The sequence below is a fragment of the Odocoileus virginianus genome, chromosome 27, assembly GCF_023699985.2.
Source record: "Odocoileus virginianus isolate 20LAN1187 ecotype Illinois chromosome 27, Ovbor_1.2, whole genome shotgun sequence".
Lineage (NCBI taxonomy): Eukaryota > Metazoa > Chordata > Mammalia > Artiodactyla > Cervidae > Odocoileus > Odocoileus virginianus.
Genome location: NC_069700.1, coordinates 45,421,952 through 45,445,306, shown reverse-complemented (window position 1 = coordinate 45,445,306; position 23,355 = coordinate 45,421,952). Strand labels below are relative to the sequence as shown.

Genomic DNA, 23,355 nt, shown 5'->3' with positions numbered 1-23,355 from the left:
TCATATCTAGAATATACAAAGAACTCTCAAAACTCTACAGTAAAAAAATAACTCAATTAAAAAACATTTGAGCAGATAACTCACCAACGTAAATATACAGATGGTAAAGATGTCTTTATGAAACATGAAAACATGTTTATCATCACCAACTATCAGCAAAATGCAGAGTAAAACTAGAACAACAAAAATGAAAAATATAGGAATAATATCTAATGTTGATGACATTGTGGAAAACTTGAGTCACTCATACATTACTAATGAGAGTGTAAAATGATGAAGCTACTTGATAAAAGAGCTTGGCTGTTTAAAAACCGAATATCCACTTGCCATACAGCCCAGTAATCATGCTCTTGGGCATTTATGGCAAGGAAACAAAAATTTATTCCACACGAAAACCTGTGCACAATTATTCATAGCAGCTTTATCTGTAACAGCAAAAATTGAAAACAACTAAAATATTCTAAACAACTACGGGTACATCCATACTGTGGAATACTACTTGGCAATAAAAAAGAATACACATAACATCTTGGATGAGTCTCAAGGGTATTATGTTGAATGAAAATAAGTCTGTGTTAATAGGTTAAATATGATCCCACCTACATAACACCCATGAAATAACAAAAGTAATAGAGACAGAGACCAAATTAGTACTGCCCAAGAGGTAGGGATGGTTTTAAGAGGGTTCAGAGGAGGGGCTGCTTCCCTGGTAGCTCAGTTGGTAAAGAATCCACCTGCAATGCAGAGGACGCTGGTTTGATTCCTGGGTTGGGAAGATCCCTTGGAGAAGGGAAAGGCTACCCACTCCAGTATTCCAGCCTAGAGAATTCCATGGACTGTATAGTGCAGAGGGTCTAAAGAATCAGATGCAACTGAATGACTTTCACTTTCAGGGGAAGTGAGGGACGAGCTTGTCCATAAAGGGGTATCACAAAGGAGATGTGTGTGGTGATGGGATAAATCCATATCTTGATTGTGATGGTAGCCTCAGGAATCTACACGGGGAAAAATTTACATAGACCTAAACACACACAATGTACATATGTCAGTTTCCTAGTTTTTATATTGTATTAGAGTTGTATAATGGGCTTCCCTGGTAGCTCAGCTGGTAAAGAATCTGCCTGCAAGCAGGAGACTCGGGTCGATTCCTGAGTCGGGAAGATCCCCTGGAGAAGGGATACCCACTCCAGTAATTTTGGGTTTCCCTAGCGGCTCAGATGGTAGAGAATCTGCCTGCAGTGCACGAGACCTCAGTTTGGTCACTGGGTTGGGAAGATTCCCTGGAGGAGGGCATGGCAACCACTCCAGTCTTCTTGCCTGGAGAATCCCCATGGACAGAGGAGCCTGCCAGGCTACAGTCCATGGGGTTGCAAAGAGTCAGACAATGAGCAACTAAGCATAGCACAGAATAGTTATATAATATGAACTCACTGGGAGAAAATAGATCAAATGTATCCAAGACTTCTCTCTACTAACTTTGGACTTTCCCATCAATCTGTAATTGTTTCATAATGAAAAGCCTAAAAAGAAAAAAGACTTGAATAGAACAAGAACTAGAGAATGAGAAAAACAGGGACAGACAGAGACACAAAGCAACAAGAATGGCAAAGAGAGAGAAGAGGAAAGAGGAAGCTGTTCAAAAGGGTCAAAGGTTCCTGTCACTCATGTCATACTGGCTCCAGATCTCGCCTCCCATGGACACAATGAACCTACAGTTTTACACAGAACAACTTCTTCAAAAAGAAATGTGGAAACTAGTGGGGAATCCTATACACAAGGTGAATAAGAAAAGCCCAAACTAAAATCACTAGAAGATAAAAAAAAAAAAACATAAATCATTAGAAGAGGCAGAGACAAAATCTCTACGTAAAACCCACCCTTGGAGCCACAATATAGAAGCAGGTGGAGAGTCAGCACTGTCAGTTTCTCCTGGAGGAACAAAGTGTCCCACATCCGGGACCCTAACTTTGAAGACTTAACACCCGAGACATGGGCCTCCAAAACATAGAGCTCTGAAAGCCAATGAAGCTTGTGTCCATGAAATCCATGAGGCTATAAGGAACTGAGAAACAGTTCTTAACAGGCTCACCCAGACTCACTGTGGCTATCTCTCCAGGGCACAGCACAGAGACACAGACTGAAACCTCCAGCTTGTCCCTGAAAGAAGCCTATTTCCTTATCTTAAAAGCTAAGACTTCTAACACATATCTAGGGGTCAACTGCAATCCTCACCAACCACCTAAGAAGCCAACAGGTGCCATCATCATGCTCTCCCTCTGTCTCACCCCAGGTCACCAGTGTCTCTGTGACAGGAGCTTGTTCACATGTGTGGCCACCCAGGTTTTGTGGCTGCTGCCAGAGGACACACTTCTTATCCTGCAGCTCAGGCCCCAACTGGGATAAAACTTTGCTTTGCCTCTACTTTTTTTAAACATTTATTTATTTTTATGTATTTCTTTGACTGTGGCAGGTCTTAATTGTGGTGGCAGGACCTAATTGCCCAAGCAAGGATCCCCTGCACTGGGAGTGCAGAGTCTTAGCCATTGGCCCACCAGGGAAGATCCTTCCTTTGCTTCTGAGCTGAACTGTGTCTTGTTCGATTGGCACAAACAACACCCAGCAGAAGGAGCTATTTTTAGGGCTCAACCTCAAAGGGTTGGGAGCAGTTGCAAATGTTTTTGACAGTCAGAAACTCCGAAATTCTTATTTATGATTCAGATCATTTTTATAGGCCCCCAGACTCTAGGTCATAGCCTAGGCTTTCCCAGGAAAGAGAATTGGAAACAAAGGTTTAGGCACAAGCACTTAATGCAGGATGAGATACAGCATCAGGAGTGAAAGAAAGGGAACAGAAGAGGGAGAAAAGCGAGCTTGTCAAAAATACATTATCTAATCTGCCACTAGTATGGAGTAACTGGGTGCTGAATCACATTTGTCCCCCAGAAGCACGTCTTAGGAGACATCCAACAGATCCCTAGCCCAGGAGAAGAAAGGAAAAATAATCTGCTCTTCAGCTCCCATTTCCCATTAGTCAAATCTTCAGTCTGCATCTGAGCAGTTCCGTGTAGGGCCCTTGCTGGTGACAGACCGACCCCTCTGTGTCCCCACTTACTGATTTGTTCTCTCTGTTTGTTAACGTTTGGCCATGCTGCGTGGCATGTGGATCTTAGTTTCCTGACCTGGGATGGAACCCTCGACCTCTGCAGTGGAAGCAGGGCTCTTAACCACCGGGCCTCCCACTGACTAGATTTTTTCTTTTGTTTTGGCTGCGCTCAGTCTTTGTTGCGACTCTTCATTGCTCCATGCAGGCTTTCTCGAGCTGCGGTGTAAGGGCTTCCCATTGCTGTGGCTTCCAGTGTTGGGGACCATGGGCTCTAGGGCATGCCGGCTTCAGCAGCTGTGGCTCATGGGATCTAGAGAGCTGGCTGGGTAGCTGTGGCACATGGCCTTAGTTGCTCGGCATCATGTAGGAACTTCCTGGACCAGGAATGTAACTTGTGTTCGCTGCATTGGCAGCAGGATTTTACCACTAGAACAATAGGGAAGCTCCCTACTTACTGTTGACTGAGGAAAGAGGCTATGGAAATACACTGTGACCTCCTCGACCTTCCATGCAGAACAAAGAACAGACCCTAACAATTACTATTTGTAGAGGTAAAAAATGCACAGAGAAAGATAAAACAGGCAAGCAAGAGAGTAGCCATATCTTAAACAATGAATCGGTCACATGGACTTGGAAATCAGCCTTCACCATATGAACATTCCAGGCCATCCTACTGGAAGATAAGAGACCACATGAAGGAGATGGAAAGCATGCCAACTGTGGCAATCTAGATCAGGAAGCCCTAAGGAGACCCAGAAGCCTACTGCAGGCATTTGAGTGAGTCTGGCCCAGACCAGAAGAACTGTCCAGCTAAACTTAGCCCAAAGGTTGATGCACATAATTGTGACATAAATTAATGGTTGGTGTTTTAAGCAACTAAGTTTTGAAGTGATTTGTTATATAGAAGCAGCTAACTGATATCTACCCTTTGGCATCAGAATACATGAGTTGTAGCAGTAGCAATACTTAGGAAACCATAAAATGTTAATATTCCATACAGCGTTTGAGTGGTTTCCTGTTCTTATTTCGGCTGTGATTTCATGTTATATATTCATATGTCATTTTGAAAATAGATGTGAAATAATGTACATAAAAGGGAGTGCAAACAAGAAAAATCCTGGAACGATAAAAAAACAATCACTACAAAACAGATGCTATCGGAACACTAAATCCGTGTCTGTGGAAGTTGAAAGGAATATATGAACCTGGAATTTGAACACTCACTTTTTAAAGGGAGTGAAGTAAACAAACTCCCTTGAGAGTTGCCAAAGGGAATTTTAGCCGGCTCATGGGGCACACATATATATCTGAATAGTTCTGCCATTCAAAGTACTTCCATTAAACTGTCCTCCTCACCCATCATCTGGAGTCAGAGTCCTTCCAAAGCACCTTCTTTATTGCTCCCTTCACATCCCTGTTCCTCAGCGTATAAATGAGGGGGTTGGTCATGGGGATAATGACAGTGTAGAAGAGAGACATGAACTTGTCCTGATCCTGGGAGTTGTTGCTGCTGGGCTTAAAATACACATAGATGGCTGTGCCAAAGAACAGGGAGACCACCGTGAGGTGGGATCCACACGTGCCAAATGCTTTTCTCTGTCCTGCTGTGGACCTGATACTTAAGACCGCCATGACAATCCGACCATAGGAGAACATGATTAATGAAACAGGTGTGAGAAGAATGATGACACTGCCAAAGAAGGTCACATACAGATTCATAGTGGTGTCAACACAGGCAAGTTTAAGAAATGTAGGGATCTCACAAAAGAAGTGGTCTAATTTATTTCTCCCACAACGAGGTAAAAGGAAGACGAGCACTGTCTGCAATAAGGAGTTGGCAAAACCAGTGATCCATGAAGCAGAAGCCATCAGGGCACACAGACCAGGGTGCATGATTACCGTGTAGTGAAGGGGCCTGCAAACAGCGGCATAGCGGTCAAACGCCATAACTCCTAGGAGAATACATTCTGTACATCCCAATGCCAGAGACATGTACATTTGAACTGCACAACCACCAAAGGAGATGGATTTGTCTGCTCCGCTGAGATTAACTAGGAGCTGTGGAACAATGCTAGTGGTGTAGCACATGTCCAGAAAGCTCAGGTTAGAGAGGAAAAAGTACATAGGGGTGTGAAGACGTGGGTCCAAGTAGGACAATGCAATGATGGTTGTGTTTCCCAGCAAAGTGAAGATGTAGAAAATCAAAAGGACCACAAAGAGGACTAGCTCAAGTTGAAGCCTGTCAGAGAAGCCCAGTAAGATAAATCCAGTGAAAGAGCTTTCATTTTTCTGTTCCATCCTTTGTTAGCACTTGGCTCCTGTCAAATCAAGCAATTAGCAATTTATTGAAGGTATCTTCCAAAAAAAGCACATAGATGAAGAGGAAAACCTATCATGTTCAAAGGCATGGTCATGTGATTTTATATGCAACTATTTGAAAATGATGTATTCATTGAAATTGATATATCTTAAATCAATTAGCTCTTTACTATTCACAAAAATTATATATTGAAATTAATATAAGGAAATAATAATAATAAAATCAAGTAATGAACCTTGGTTTGCATCAATCATACATATAAAATGCCTGTTTTAGATTGAGCTTAATAGGATGAAAGTATGATGATTATCTGTGCATCTTAGAGAAAGTGGGAATGAGGGAAAATCAAGGGAGAGTGATTACAAAGGGTAAGAAAATGTAGACAAAGGGAGAAAGTTTATTTTAAATATGTATCTCATAATTCTACATAACTTGTCTTGCACATACCTCACAAGTAATAGAGTAATAGAAAATGATCTCTAAAATACGTTCAGATATAGATATTTATGAGCTATTATGTAATACAAAGGATTATATTGCATTCAATGTATCACTAAGATTCTGCCTCATAGATATATTCTGGCAAAATAGTTATCTCTACTCCTAAAGCATTATATTTGTGAATGCTATATCCTGGTCTTTTTGTATACTAGTAAAAAATAAATTGCTCAGAGCCTGAAAATATCACCTTTGATTATAGTGCTTAACTGTTGTCCTTGAGATACCTAAAATTTCTATGCCAATTTAACAAGAACTCCAAAAGTTTATTCACAGTGCGTAATCAGTTCACAGGCTTCCCTGTTGGCTCACTGGTAAAGGAACCAATGCCAATGCAGGAGATGCAGGAAAGGCAGGTTCAGTCCCTGGATCCGGAAGATACCTTGAAGAAGAAAATGGAAACCCACTTCAGTACAGAGAATCCTGGCGGGCTACAGGCCATGAGGTCAACAAGAGTTGGACTTGACTTAGTGACTAAACACCAAAGCAGTCACTTCACAACAGAATTTCAAACTCCAATGACAAGCACTTACCTCTTCTTTCTGCTGATTTCGGTTTCATATATTGTCAACAAGTAAAATGCCTGGAATTCCTATAGGAGATAGGATTATTCACTATCAACATTCTAATGGCAATGAAGAACACTCAAATGAAGAGGCAATGGATCTATCACAGTCTCAGAAATAACACTTCTAACCACTATGGACAGAGTTCGGCCAGGTTGGGGAAAAGAGGCTGAAGTGGGATTTCTTTTGCATGCTGTATTTTGAATGAATGTCCTCAAGACAAAGAGAATCAGGGAAGCAAAACAGAGCAGACAAATGTGTTAAGCAAGAATGTGATCTCAAATGAAATAGCATGAACATGATCCCAGAGAAACCTGGAAAAGGACTCTCCAAATAGAGCTATCTGCTGATAAAAATATTGTGTCTTCACTTACACAATCACTGCTACCACATGGTGCAACATGAGCATTTCAAGTGGAGCAGATAAAGAACTGAATTGTAAATTTAATTTTAACTCAGGTAAATTTAAATACCCTATTTATTTAGTTGTGACTAGTTACTACTATACAGAATAACAAGCTGTGGAGCATGTGTTGTGTCAGATTTAGTTCCACCTAGACAAAAAGGCAGCCTTGTATAAATCCCACCAGTCTGTCATTGACTACAAGCTGCCCCAACCACATTCGGGACTTCTGGCAATGTGGCTCCATTCAACTGATGGCAATTTTCTAAAGAAGGAAAGGGCTGTGAAGCTGCCAGTCAATACTCATGACTAATATGGCGTGGATCAGTGCAGCAGCCAGCAGGAAATATCTGAGCTGGACACTGAAAGCATTCATAAAAAATGAGAGTCCATTCATACAAAATGTATAGTCCATTCATAAATGTGTGCAAGGATGGAAGGACAGTCACCAGTGTACATTACACATCACCTTGTCATTTGCCTAATTCACCAATAAATTAAACATTCAGATCACCTTTTCTGACCCACGTTTCTCCTCTCAAATTGGTGTTTCTCCTCAATTGAAAAATGATCATTTTTCGTTAACAATAAATTCAAAAATACATTGACACAATAACCACAAAACAGACTTTCATTGTTATAATTATCAAACTAGCAATTGGAAGATTATGTACATTCATTTCTTTGAGAAAATGAACATTTTAAAACTACAGATATTGACAATACACTTTAAGAAACGTTCTGTAATTTCACAGAAATAGGAGCTAAGGAAAAATGAAAGTGTATAGTCTAATATGTTCACATTCACATATATGCTATTATTCAATTGCTGAAGGATGTGTTTTATGACAGCCAAATATCCTGAATTTAAATTGCTCCATATATCCATACTGAGACTTAATGAATATACTACAATAGGATGAAATGTCTAGGAACACAAAGTTGGCTTCCATAAGGAACACTTAGCTTGGTTTTTAAACTTGGTGAATTTCTACAGGAATTTCTGTTTCTTTTGCCAACTGACATGTATGTTACTCAATTTAGCCTTTAAAGAACACTTACAACTGAAAACAAACTAACTTACCAATTTCTAAAGTACCACAGAGATCAAGTTCCAGTCCTCTCAGTTTTATTCACCTTATGTGAGTGTCCTAAGCTTGTTCCCTATCTCATGTCCAGTTCCTGCCTTTAATACAGTACTGGGCATTGGAACCTGGGTGTGTAAACTAAGGATGCAGGTTGCCTGCAATGAGTACATAAGTTGACTCTATCAGCACTGGAACATCCTTAAGTTTTCCTTAAGCAAGAGATGCTTTCTCGTGATAACTTCCAAGACCTTCACGGGTACTGAAGAGCGGCATTGTGTCTAGCTGGTAGGATGACAAAGGAAGGCAATTTCAAACTCTCAGGATTCCTTCTGAATATAATGTTTTGGCTCTATGATGGAGAGCTCATTACAAAAGCATGGGATTGGTATGAAACGGCAGTAAAACTGGTCTGGTGAAAATGGTTTACCTGGCTGAAGTCTCTAGGGAATGTTCGTCCTGTACCGTTAATTAGCTGATGTTGCCTGGCTGCCCAGAGATGACAGTCCTCAGGGAAAATAAATATCAAGGAGAATGTAAGAGGAAACTTAATCTGCCTTTTTTATAACTTCTCATAAATGACAGAGCTCAGATAATTCCCTAAACTTCCCAGTTATCTAAGTTCTCCTCTTTTAATGGCTTAATATGTTACTAAACACTTGAGTTTTTTTATACAATAGCAACAAGAAAAATATTCTCCATATATAAATAAGAACTCATCCAGTTATTTAATTTTAAATGTAAATTAATTTTTATCTAATATTCATAATCAATTTTTAATGGATCACAGAGTTACCAATTCAGCTCAGTTCATTTCAGTCGCTTAGTCTTGTCCAACTCCTTGCAACCTCATGAACTACAGACCACCAGGCCTCGCTGTCCATCACCAACTTCCAGAGCTTACCCAAACTCATGTCCATTGAGTTGGTGATGACATTCAACTGTCTCCTCCTCTGTCATCCCCTTATCCTCCTGCCTTCAATCTTTCCCAACATCAGGGTCTTTTCAAATGAGTCAGTTCTTCGCTTCAGGTGGCCGAAATATTGGAGCTTCAACTTCAACATCAGTCCTTCCAATGAACATCCAGGACTGATTTCCTGTAGGATGAACTGGTTGGATCTCCTTGCAGTCCAAGGGACTCTCAAGAGTCATTTAATTTAATAGCTGTAATCACCATCTGCAGTGATTTTGAAGCCCAGAAAAATAAAGTCAGCCACTGTTTCCTCATCTATTTCCCATAAAGTGATGGGACCAAATGCCATGATGTTAGTTTTCTGAATGTTGAGATTTAAGCCAGCTTCTTCACTCTCCTCTTTCATTTTCATCAAGAGGCTCCTTAGTTCTTCTTCACTCTCTACCATAAGGATGTTGTCATCTGCATATTTGAGGTTATTGATATTTCTCCCGGCAATCTTGATTCCAGCTTGTGATTCCTCCAGCCCAGCATTTCTCATGATGTACTCTGCATATAAGTTAAATAAGTAGGGTGACAATATACAACCTTGAAGTACTCTTTTTTCTTTTAGAGCCAGTTTGTTGTTCCATGTCCAGTCTAACTGTTGCTTCCTGAAATGCATACATATTTCTCAAGAGGCAAGTCAGGTGGTCTGGTATTTCCATCTCTTTCACAATTTTCCACAGTTTATTGAAATCCACACAGTCAAAGGCTTTGGCATAGTCAATAAAGCAGCAATAGATGTCTTTCTGGAACTCTCTTGCTTTTTCCATGATCGTGAGTATCCACAATAACCTAATCACTGGAAATGCCTATGAGGCTTCACTGAGACTAAAGCCACAGGTACGGCAACACCTTCCCTGGTGGCTGAGATGGTAAAATATCTGCTTGCAATGCAAGATACCCAGGTTCAACCCCCAAGGAAGATCCCTGGGTCAGGAAGATCCCCTGGAGAAGGAAATGGCAACCCACTTCAGTATTCTTGCCTGAGGAATGCCATGGACAGAGGAGGCTCGTGGGCTACAGTCCATCAGGTCACAAAGAGTTTGACACAATGGAGCGACTTTCACGTCTCACAACTAAAGAGTTTCACTCTCAGAAGAGGCTAAAATTATCCTCAGAAATGGTCACCTAATTAGAACTTGCAGCTTCTAAAGACATTGTGAATTTAATTCACTACAAAATTGTTAAAAGAATCCACCAAAGAATGTAAATCAGCAGAATAGATTATTTAAAAGGAGCATGAATACCCAGTCCCTACAGCTGCCTCAGGGACACCTTCCCATGAACCCTCTGATTCAGGAGACATACAACTTCTCATTTCTGCATTTACACAGAGCACCCCTTCCCAGGAAACCACGTCCAGAAGACATTTCCATACACCGTGGTTCCCTGAGTCTGCCATATCAAGTTTGAACCATGCTACAATACTGAAAGGACAGAAGAAGCTCTCAATCATAATACAAACAGGCATCAGAAAAGATCGCACCTACAGAGGAAAGTGTTGACAGAGAACTATAATCTGTTCTTCCATCCTCAGTGACCCTGATTAGAGCAGAACCCTGGGCAAACAGTTAACACTGAAATCTACTGACTAGGAGATAAATGAGGATATTACAGTGGTCAATATAAGCTGATTACCATTCTAGTAATGTTTTTAGCAGGGGGGATAGGGTCTGTTTAGAGCATGATAAACCTACAGTACACAGACTGCAGTTGTTCTAATGAATAAAAGTCCCAAAGCCAGAACACGACTACAAAGGTGAAGACACATGTCAAGCGAGAAAGTCTCAAGACTTCCTTGTGCTGACTTGTACGATACAAGTTAAACAAGTGAGAGTCCCTAATTTATTTTACATATTCCATTTGAAAAACCTAAGTTCAGGAAGCAGTGTCTGACTGGTTTGGGCCCCATAGACATTGCACATGTTGTTGCTCTTGTTTTGTATTATTTTCTAATTGTTAGTCAATCTGGTCCTGCTTAAGAATTGTGTTTCATAGGAGTCTGACTGACACTTCAGGCTTCCAAGGTGACACATTACCTGACCACACTGTGTTCACCTTGTGCTTCTCAGAAGGCAAAAATGATGAAACATTATGACTTGCTCTTGGGCATATTGACAGTTCTGAACTCCAGATGGGATCAAATAATTTAGCCAAGGCCTGGGTACACACACTGCAGCCATTTCACAGATATTAAGAATTCAAAAGGAGGGAATTCCCTGGTGTTCCAGGGTATAGGCTCCATGCCTCTACTGCAGGGGACATGGGTTCAATCCCTGTTCTGGGAACTAAAGAGGGAAAGCTTGAAAAGGTAGAAATCATTTGAAAATTTACTAAACAGAACTGAACTTTGGGTATGTGGTATTTTTTAGGCGATCTTTTTTTTTTTTTTTTTAGCCTGGGATCTTTATGATCTGTAATTTATGATGATCTGTAATTTATTCTGAAGTAATATACACATCCACATGATGCTCAAGCATTCACTCAAAACAAATACATCTGTTTTGTGGCAGTCCTTAGGAACAGACAAGGAGCTGCTCACTCAGGGAAACAAGCTTTGTGACTTCATGTGACCTTGAGGGTTTCTGCACCAAAGAAAGTATCATTGAGGGATTTTTAAGTGACTATTTGGGCATAACTATCAAGACCTCATTGAGTAATAAGGAGAGGGGGAAATTTCTCACCATTCAGAGTACACAGCACTCCACACTGCTTTTAATCAGGTATATGTTCATCATTACTGTGGGGTCAAAATACTTGGTTTCACAAGTGTTTAATTCAAGGGTGAAGAGTGTGGTGCTGTTAGGAATATAGATAGAATCTTGACCCTGTGTGTAATTTATCCACACTGCCATTTCCAGCTTGCAAGACCACTTGTCAGGCAAATTGGCCAAGAGGGTTCAAGACCCAGGAGGATGGTTAGCTGCTAGGACAGGGAACTGTGTGATAGTTGTCAAGCTTTTGTCTCCACTAAGAGACACAAATGTCTTGCCTAGTGGTACATGCTGGGGAAAACTACCAAAAATCATAAATATTTCTTTGATGATGGCACAGTCAAAGCTCTAACCTCCATAGAAAAATACACTATTCATGACATTTAACTCACACACACAAAAAAAAACCCAGAATCTATACCTGAAAATAAATTTATGCTGTAAAGTGAGCTTGAATAGGGATCTAAGACCTAGAATGGTAGATTAAATTTTTCTGGAATGTTTATTTTGTTACTCATAATTCAGAACTCTGTGACAGTTATTTCACAATTAGAGAGATACTACTAAAACTTAGGCATGTATTTTTAAATTAGTAGACACAATATTTGTTTTTTCAATTTCCTTCTGATGAGTCTGAGGACATCTCCACCAAACATGGGATTTCCTGGGAATCAGGGGCCATTTTCAATACTTTTATACTTCACTAAATCAGAATTTCACGGGACGTTTGGGAGAGGAGGGATTCTAAGGTCTTAACCAATTGATGCCTAAATCAAAGAGTTTATAAAATGCCATGATGAGAATAATCTAAATATATTTTACCCTTTGAAACTTCTGCTGCATCACAGTAGCTAAAATATGTAGAATACGGATTGGAGCTTGGGTCATATGCTACTCAGATATAATGCCCTCAAAATTTCCTCATTTAAAAATCTCATTTTAGAGAGGAACTAGGTGGTTCACAAAATTAAAATAACCAACTTTGTACCTCACATCAGTGTTTTTCTCCTGCTGTGTGCAAAAATGCATCTAAGAACTACCTGGTGTTCTTTTTCTTTTTTTTTTTTTTTTTCATTTATTTTTATTAGTTGGAGGCTAATTACTTTACAATATTGTAGTGGGTTTTGTCATACATTGACATGAATCAGCCATGGATTTACATGTATTCCCCATCCCGATCCCCCCTCCCACCTCCCTCTCCACCCGATTCCTCTGGGTCTTCTCAGCGTGGTGTTCTTACAACGAAGGGCTACCACCGTCCCTGCCAGCAGCACATCATCCCCTTCCCTCAGCGAGTCTATGCGCCGCCTTCTCTGAGATGATCCTCCACAATATGGCGGCTGCACTGCTGAGGTGACAGCTGCACCTGATGTCTGAATGGCTTTACCGGGATTAATGCAGCAAGATTTTCTTTGAGATTCAACTTTATTTTCCCCACAAGTGCTCCACCTACATCAGTGAAAAACGTCTGATCAAAGCATCAAACCATGGAATTTTAGTAGCACCATGATCCAAATAAAAGAATGAATGGTATCTTCCAGTAACTCCTAGAAAATATTATTAATAATATTCCTTACAGTTTTCTGTTATTTGGGCTTCATGTAACATAGATGCATGTCTTTTTGCAAATAGATGTGGAACAATGTACCCAAATGGGAGTGCAAATAAAAATCCTTGGAGCTGTTAAAACTGTTACTACAAAGCAGATGCTGTCAGATCACTGAATCAGCATCTCTGGAAGTTGAGATGAATATATGAACTTAGAATTTGAACACTCACTTTTCAATGGGAATGAAGTAAACAAATTCCCTTCAGAGTTGTCAAAGGGAATTTTAGATGACTCATGCGGGACACACAGATACATCTAAAGAGCACTGGTGTTCAAGACCCTTCCATAAAACTGTCCTCCTCACCCATCATCTGGAGTCAGAGTCCTTCCAAAGCACCTTCTTCATCGCTCCCTTCACATCCTTGTTCCTCAGTGTATATATGAGGGGGTTGGTCATGGGGATAATGACAGTGTAGAAGAGAGACATGAACTTTTCCTGATCCTGGGAGTTGCTGCTGCTGGGCTGAAAATACACATAGATGGCTGTGCCAAAGAACAGGGAGACCACCGTGAGGTGGGATCCACACGTGCCAAATGCTTTTCTCTGCCCTGCAGTGGACTTGATCCTTAAGACCGCCCTGACAATCCGACCATAGGAGAACATGATTAATGAAACAGGTGTGAGAAGAGTGATGACACTGGCAAAAAAGGTCATATACATATTCATGGAAGTGTCAACACAGGCAAGTTTGAGAAAAGGAGGGATTTCACAAAGGAAGTGGTCTAATTTATTTCTCCCACAAAGTGGTAAAAGGAAGATGAGAACTGTCTGCAACAAGGAATTGGTAAAACCAATGATCCATGAAGCAGAAGCCATCAGGGCACATAGACGGGGATGCATGATTACCGTGTAGTGAAGGGGCCTGCAAACAGCTGCATAGCGGTCAAACGCCATAACTCCTAGGAGAATACATTCTGTACATCCCAAACCCAGAGAGATTAACATTTGAACTACACAACCACCATAGGAGATGGATTTGTCTGCTCCACTGAGATTAACCAGGAACTGGGGAACGATGCTGGTGGTGTAGCACATGTCCAAAAAGCTCAGGTTAGAGAGAAAAAAGTACATAGGGGTGTGAAGATGTGGGTCCAAGTAGGACAATGCAATGATGGTTGTGTTTCCCAGCAAAGTGAAGATGTAGAAGATCAAAAGAATTACCAAGAGGACCAGCTCAAGTTGAGGCCTGTCAGAGAAACCCAGGAGGATAAACCCAGTGAAAGAACTTCCATTTTTCTGTTCCATCTTTTGCTAGCACAGGACTCCTGTCAAACCAAGCATTTAACAATTTATAAAAGGTATTTTCCAAAAAAGAACAGGGTTGAAGAGGAAAATCTATCATGTTCAAAGGCATGGCCACAGGATTTTAGGTACAACTATTTGAATAAATCATGTACCCATTGAAATTGATACATCTTAACTCAATTAGTTCTATACTATTCATAAAAAGTTATAAATTGATATTTAATACAATAAAATAATAAAATACTAAGATCAAATAATGAAACTTGGTTTTCATCAATCATAGATATGTCTTTCAGATTGAAATTAATAGGATTGAAGTACCATCATTATATATATATTTTTTTAGAGAAATTGGAAGTAAGGAAAAATCAAGGCAGAATGATTAGAAAGAGTAAGAAAGTATAGACAGAGGGAGAATGTTTATTTTTAAAATGTATCTCATAATTCTACATAACTGTATGTGTACATATCTCACATGTAATTGAATAATACAAAAAAAACTCTAAAATGCATTCAGATATAGAATTTTATAAGCTAGAACGTACCTATACAAAAGATTATATTACAATTGAAGTATCACTGAGAGTGCTGCATGCAAACATTTTGGCAGAATTGTTGTCTCTGTACTCCTAATACAGTATATTTGTGAATGCTATACCCCAATCTTTTGGTATAGTAGTAAAAAATAAACTGTTGAGAGTTTGAAACTATCACCTTCAATTATAGTGCTTAATGCTTGCCCTTGAGAAAACTAAAATTGCTATAACAATTTAACAAAACCCCAAAACTTTATTCACTGTGCATAGTCAGTTCATGGGCTTCCCTGATGACTCCTGCCAATGCAGGAGATACAGGAAATGTGGGCTCAGTCCCCGCATCGGGAAGAAACACTGGAGAAGAAAATGGCAACCCACTCTAGTACAGAGAAACTGCTGGGCTACAGTTCATGGAGTCGTAAAGACTCAGACATGACTTAGTGACCAAACAACAAAAATAGTTAGTTCATAGAAGTTCAAAACCCAGTGATCATCACTTACCTCTTCTTTCTGTTGATTTCATTTTCAGGTATTACCAGCAACTAAAATGCCTGGAATTCCCAAAGAAGATAGGATTATTCACTACCAACATTTTAATCAAGATAAATATTTTTTAAAGATAGCCAATTGTGTAATCTGTTCACGAAGTGTAATGCTTTACGACACTCCCTATGATAAACAATTAGATCAGTTCAGCTCAGTCGCTCAGTCGTGTCTGACTCTTTGCGACCCCATGAACCACAGCACGCCAGGCCTCCCTGTCCATCACCAACACCTGGAGTTTACTCAAACTCATGTCCATCAAGTCGGTGATGCCATCCAGCCATCTCATCCTCTGTCATCCCCTTCTCCTCCTGCCCCAATCCCTCCCAGCATCAGGGTCTTTTCCAATGAGTCAACTCGTCACATGAGGTGGCCAAAGTATTGGAGTTTCAGCTTCAGCATCAGTCCTTCCAATGAACACCCAGGACTGATCTCCTTTAGGATGGACTGGTTGGATCTCCTTGCAGTCCAAGGGACTCTCAAGAGTCTTCTCCAACACCACAGTTCAAAAGCATCCATTCTTTGGCGCTCAGCTTTCTTCACAGTCCAACTCTCACATCCATATAGGACCACTGGAAAAACCATAGCCTTGACTAGATAGAACTTTGTTGGCAAAGTAATGTCTCTGCTTTTTATTTTTGTTTTTTATTTTTTTTATTTTTTTTATTTTTTTTACAACATTGCAGTGGTTTTTGTCATACATTGAAATGAATTAGCCATGGATTTACATGTATTCCCCATCCCGCTCCCCCCTCCCACCTCCCTCTCCACCCGATCCCTCTGGGTCTTCCCAGTGCACCAGGCCCGAGCATGTCTCTACTTTTTAATATGCTATCTAGGTTGGTCATAAGTTTCCTTCCAAGGAGTAAGCGTCTTTTAATTTCATGGTTGCAGTCACCATCTGCAGTGATTTTGGAGCCCAGAAAAATAAAGTCTAATACTGTTTCCACTGTTTCTCCATCTATTTGCCATGAAGTGATGGGACCAGATGCCATGATCTTAGTTTTCTGAATGTTGAGCTTTAAGCCAACTTTTTCACTCTACTATTTCACTTTCATCAAGAGGCTTTTTAGTTCCTCTTCACTTTCTGCCATAAGGGTGGTATCATCTGCATATCTGAGGTTATTGATATTTCTCCCGGCAATCTTGATTCCAGCTTGTGCTTCCTCCAGCCCAGCGTTTCTCATGATGTAGTCTGCATATATGTTAAGTAAGCAAGGTGACAATATACAGCCTTGAGGTACTCCTTTTCCTATTTGGAACCAGTCTGTTGTTCCATGTCCAGTTCTAACTGCTGCTTCCTGACCTGCATATAGGTTTCTCAAGAGGCAGGTCAGGTGGTCTGGTATTCCCATCTCTTTCAGAATTTTCCACAGTTTATTGTGATCCACATAATCAAAGTCTTTGGCAGTCAATAAAGCTGAAGTAGATGTTTTTCTGGAACTCTCTTGCTTTTCGATGATCTAGTGGATGTTGGCAATTTGATTCCTCTGCCTTTTCTAAAACCAGCTTGAGCATCTGGAGGTTCATGGTTCATGTATTGCTGAAGCCTGGCTTGGAGAATTTTGAGCATTACTTTGCTAGTGTGTGAAATGAGTGCAATTATGTGGGAGTTATACAAACACAGATGCACTGTCAATGCAATGACAGGTCAAAGATAGGATATAAAACTAAAAGTATTAATAATATGAGGGAAGATATAAAAAAAAGTACACTTTGGTATTATAAAAATCTAATAACATCCATTTACATTAGGTTAATTTCACATATGCACCTTTCTGGTAGCTATTTTGAAACATTACTTACATCAAAACCAAATGCAACACCAGCTCTAAAGTTAACTGATTACCATATTCATCTAACTGTTTATTATTGCATAAACATGATCATTGGTATTCCCTGATGGCTCAGATGGTAAAGAGTCTACCTGCAATGTGGGAGACCTGAGTTTGATCCTTGGGTTGGTAAGATCCCCTGGAGAAGGAAATGGCAACCCACTGCAGTATTCTTGCCTGGAAAATCCCATGGACAGAGGAGCCTGGTTGGCTACAGTCCAAAGGGTGGAAAAGAGTTGGACACAATTGACTTACTTCACTTTCACTTTTTCATGATCATACATTAACTTAGGCAACATAAGAAAGTATATAATTCAGTTCTATTGTATTCAAATGGCTAGGCACATAGTACATTTTTAATTTTTCTAAGGCTTTCAAAATTTGAATCTGAATTGGGTGTAGACCCACTGCTGTGTGAAAGAAATTGATACAAAATTGTCATAAAATAAATGTTAATAAAAACTGAGTAAAGGAAAAAGTGTGAAAGTGTTACTCACTCAGTCACGCCCAACTCTTTGTGACCCCGTGGACTGTAGCCCACCAGGTTCCTCTATCCTTGGAATTCTCCAGGCAAGAATACTGGAGTAGGTTGCCGTGTCCTCCTCCAGGGGATCTTCCCAGCCCAGGGATCGAATCCACATTTCTACTCACATTTCTTATGTCTCCTGAATTGGCAGGCAGGTTCTTCACCACTAGCGCCACCTGGGAAGTCCATTAATAAAGGAAAAGTAAGAGCCAAATGTACAAGCTGGATTTACAAAAGGTAGAGGAACCAGAGATCAAATTGCCAATATTAATTGGATCATAAAAAAGCAAGGAAATTCTCCCAAAATTCTACTTCTGCTTCACTGACTGCACTAAAGCCTTTGACTGTTGGACCACAACAAACTGTGGAAAATTCTTAAAGAGATGGGAATACCAGACCACCTAACCTGTCTTCTGAGAAACCTGTATGTAGGTTTCATAGAAGAAGCAACAGTTAGACCCAGACATGGAATATGGACTGGTTCAAAATTGGGAAAGGAGTACATCATGCCTGTGTATTGTTATCCTGCTTATTTAACTTATATACAGAGCACATCATGTGAAATGCCAGGCTGAATGGCTCACAAGCTGGAATCAAGACTGACTGGAGAGATATTGACAATCTCAGATATGCAGATGATACCACCCTGATGGCAGAAAATGAAGAGGAACTAAAGAGCCTCTTGATGAAGGTGAGAAAGGAGAGTGCAAAAGCTGGCTTAAAACCTAACATTCAAAAAATTTAAGATCATGGCATCTGGGCCCATCACTTCATGGCAAATGGATGGGGAAAAAGTGGAAACTTTGACAGACTTTATTTTCTTGGGCTCCAAAATCACTACAGATGGTAACTGCTGCCATGAAATTAAAAGACGCTTGCTCCTTGAAAGAAAAGCTGTGACAAACTTAGATAGCGTATTAAGAGCAGAGATGTCACTTTACCAACAAAGGTCCATACACTCAGAGCTATGGCTTTTCCAGTAGTCATGTATGGATGTGAACTGAACCATGAAGAAGGCTGAGCACCGAAGAATTGATGCTTTTGAATTGTGGTACAGGAGAAGACTCTTGAGAGTCCCTTGGACTGCAAGGAGATCCAACCAGTCAATCCTAAAGGAAATCAACATTGAATGTTCACTGGAAGGACTGATGCTGATGCTGAAGCTCCAAAACTTTCACCACCTGATGTGAAGAGCCAACTCATTGGAAAAGACCCTGATTTTGGAAAAGATTGCGCACAGGAGGAGAAGGCATCAACAGAGGCAGAGATGGTTGGATGGCATCATTGACTCAATGGACATGAACTTGAGCTGGTGAAAGACAGGGAAGCCTGGCATGCTGCAATTCCTGGGGTTGCAAAGTCCAACCTGACTGAACGACGGAACAACAACCACAAAGAGTCAAATGAAAGCAGAGGGAGTGGTGGAGGGGTCCTGGGGAATATTCCTTCATCAATGGCATAAAGGTCCTCAATGTCCCATAATTTTGTGGTAAGGATAGGACAAAACAAAAAATCAGATAGTTTGAAATGTAAAAAGTACACATAATAGAAATTTAATACATCATGTATGAGAAAGATTAAGCTAATCTAACTTAACACTCAATTACAAAACATTATGGAAGAGCACTAGATCACACACCTCTAAAAACAATACTTAATAAAAGATTCTCACATTTAAAGTTTGGAAAATTAAAGTATCCAAAATTTGAAGACTGGAAAGATATGCTACTTATAGCTAATAATGCTGGGATTCCCTGATGGTCCAGTGGTGAAGAGTCTGCCATGCAATGTAAAGGACATAGGTTTGATCCCTGATCAAGGAAGATCCCACATGAGCAGGACAACTATGATTCCCCATGTGTGGGGCAGCTATGCCCATCTGCCACAGCTACTGTCTCCTGCACCACAACTACTGAAGCTTGTACACCTAGAGTCTGTGCTCCACAACAAGAGAAGACAACAGTGAGAAGCGGACGCACAACTAGAGAGTAGCCTCTGCTTGCTGCAACTGGAGAAAGCCTGTGAGCAGCAACCAAGATCCAATGCAGTCAAAAATTAAATGAGTAAATAAAGAAATAGTTTTGAAAATGATAGTAATAATGCCAATACTGCTGGTATTGTTGATTGTTTGATATGCTCTAAAACATTTACATGCATAATCTCAACTATCTCCAAAAAATGTTTGACATTTATTACTGTTACCCTTCTATATTTGAAGAGATAGATTAAAGTAGTCAAGTAGCTCAGCCAAGATTATTAAAATCCTAAATGTGTAAACAAAAATTAGGTCTCTTTGGTAACAAAGTTTGTGTTTTTAGCAAACACATTGCTTTATTGCCAGATGTGAATATATTAAAATTCAGGGGACACCACTGCAGATGGCAGGGTTTACAATTTCATAAGATTTCATCCTTCCATTGATTTCTTAGAAGAATGTGATCTGAGGTACCCACAACAGAAGTGTATGTAAGAAAAAATTTTATAACAGAATTATAAAATTTTGACAGATAGTCTAAATGTGCAATGGCAGGATATGTTCCCTGACTCACACCTGCTCAGAAGAGCAAATACAACCTATGGCTCAGTCTCATGAACATATATACAAATACTGACACATTCATCCTAGATAAACTGCTAGAAAAGTTTTCTAAATGTACCTAATAAAGGAAGCATTCACCAAAGTGAAGGGCAAATATAAAATGTTAATTCATCAAAGGAAAACACCAATACAATAATGGACCAGTGTAATAAAATGATGATATATTTTATCATCATATCAATAAGGACCAGAAAGGCAGTTGATAAAAGAGAAAATCCTGTCAAGATGAAGTTGTTCAAACCATGTGCAACTATACAGAATAATATTCATTTATTAGAAAAAGGATGCTGAATGACCAAGCATCTGACAGGCATAAAAATGAATGATTTTAGGTTGAAAAAGCTAGTATCAGACAACAACAAACAAAAGTAACACCAACTAAAACAGAAAAAAAGAATATAATTGTCTTTGTATGTTGCAAATGGTTCCAGTCCAAGTGGGGATTACACTGGAAGGTAATTAGGATACCAATGTCATATTTGTCTTCTTTAAATTCTTTTTCTCTAAAGAAATTCAGGAAGTTATCCTTTCCTGAGGAAACCAGATGTGGGGAACTTCAATGTGCAAGACACATCATCACAATGATTTCAAGAGTACATTCTGCTGGCCTGGGTCACACCAATCCCTTGCTCCTTCCCCACTCAGCACCCACCCTTCCTAAAGCTGTTTGCACCACCACAGAAGGCAATGTTTCAAAGGTAAGGATATTTCTTGGCTAAGGTTAAGTGGAAACTTTTTATTTCCTTCCTACCACATTTAAAGAATTCTGCTTTTTAATTGGGAATCATCATCTATGTTAAAATACATATCAACTGACCTAATGCAATAAGGAATACTGAGTAGTATGAGACAAACTGCATAAATAATAAATTAAATAACGTTAAATAATAAAAACTAAAAATATTGAACACATTCATCCTAGCTACAGGAACAACAAATACTATCCTTGGTAACCATCATGATATGACATGAAACAGGCAAGTTCTGCTATACAAGCTACATGTGAGTTAGTACTTGGATACAAAAGAGACATAATTGAAAAAAATCAAAGTATATGTATGTATATATAGAAAATATTAAGTAGGTAAAATTAAACAGATTCTACAATAAAAGATGACATCTTACCTAACAATTATTTTTTAAAAGAATATAATAGAAAATTATATCTCACAAGAACACAATTCTACTATACTAAGAGAAGAGGCATCAAATGAGAGAGGTTAAATGCTTAATACAAGCACATATCAGTGCTAGAGGTATATTTACAATTATAATAATTGCATATTACTGACACGTAACTGAAATTTTAGTGAAGAATATAAGTATTTCAAGAAAACTAACTACTTGGTGTGCAAACCAAACGTTTTAAAGACAAAAGACCTCAAGATAATGTCTCTTTAAGATACCTCAAATTATGCAACATTCACTGACAAATTTAAAGTTGAAACTCTCTACCCTATCCAGTTCCCCAAGGAATCCTGAAAAGGTGCTGACAAAATCCTGGCAGCCTCAAAGCCATAACTGAATCACTCTTGCTTTTAAATAATACTTCTGTCTCAGCTTAACTCCAATACATTAAGCCTGGTCCCTAATGGCAATGAAGGACTTATAAATGAGGAGGAAGTGGAAAGAAATCATTTGAATCAGTTCTAATGAGATGGATGAAACTGGAGCCCATTATACAGAGTGAAGTAAGCCAGAAAGAAAAACACCAATACAGTATACTAATGCATATATATGGAATTTAGAAGGGTGGTAACGATAACCCTATATACAAGACAGAAAAAGACACACAGATATATAGAACAGACTTTTGGACTCTATGGGGAAAAGGCAAGGGTGGGATGATCTGAGGGAACAGCATCGAAACATGTGTATTATCAAGTGTGAAACAGATCGCCAGTCCAGGTTGGATGCATGAGACAAGTGCTCGGGGCTGGTGCACTGGGATGACCCAGAGGGATGGGATGGGGAAGGAGGTGGGAGGGGAGTTCAGGATGAGGAACACATGTAAATCCATGGCTGATTCATGTCAATGTACGGCAAAAACCACTACAATATTGTAAAGTAATTAGCCTCCAGCTGATAAAAATAATTGGGGGGGGGGAGAAATAACAGTTCTAATCAATATGGACATCGTTTGGCCAGGTTGGGAAGAAGCTGAAGTAGGAATTCCTTTGCAAGCTGTTTATTGATCGAATGTTCTCAGGATAAAGAGAATCAAAGAGCAAAATAAAGCAAACAATGTTGCTAAGCAAGGATGTGATCACAAATGGAATAGCATAAACCTGATCCCAGAGAAAGCTGGAATATGATTCTCCAACAGAACTATCTGCTGATAAAAAGTATTCTATCTTCACTAATACAATCACTGCTACCCATGTGTTGCTGACTGAGCATTTCAAGGGTGGCAGCTAAGGAACTGAATTTTAAATTTAAATTTAATTCAGGTAAATTTAAATACCTAGTCATTTAAACGTGACTAGTTACTGGAATACAGAATAACAAGCTGTGGAGCATGCATTGTGTCAGATGTAGTTCCACCTTGACAAAAAGGCAGCCTTTTATATATCCCAAGAGTCTGTCATTAACTGCAAGCTGACCCAACCAAGTTCAGGAGACCTCCTGGCAATGTGGCTCCCATTCAACTGATGGCAATTTTCTGAAGAAGGAATGGGCTCTGAAGCTATCAGTCAATATTCATTACAAATATGGTGTGGACCAGTACACCCACCAGCCAGTAGAAAAAAATCTGAACTGGACACTGAAAGCATTCATACAAAACCTAAAGTCCATTCATACAAAATGTAGAGT

General features: G+C 39.6%; 2 protein-coding genes across 2 annotated transcripts; both read right to left on the bottom strand.

Moving 5' to 3' along the window:
* Positions 1-4,462: 4,462 nt before the first annotated feature.
* On the bottom strand, positions 4,463-5,401 carry LOC139031561 (putative olfactory receptor 2B8). The gene has a single exon (XM_070456958.1). It carries the CDS (start codon positions 5,399-5,401, stop codon positions 4,463-4,465), a length of 939 nt encoding a protein of 312 aa, XP_070313059.1.
* An 8,162-nt stretch (positions 5,402-13,563) lies between these two features.
* Positions 13,564-14,511, bottom strand: LOC139031559 (putative olfactory receptor 2B8). Its single transcript, XM_070456957.1, has one exon. The coding sequence runs from the start codon at positions 14,500-14,502 to the stop codon at positions 13,564-13,566; it is 939 nt and encodes a 312-aa protein (XP_070313058.1). The 5' UTR covers positions 14,503-14,511.
* Positions 14,512-23,355: the final 8,844 nt, after the last annotated feature.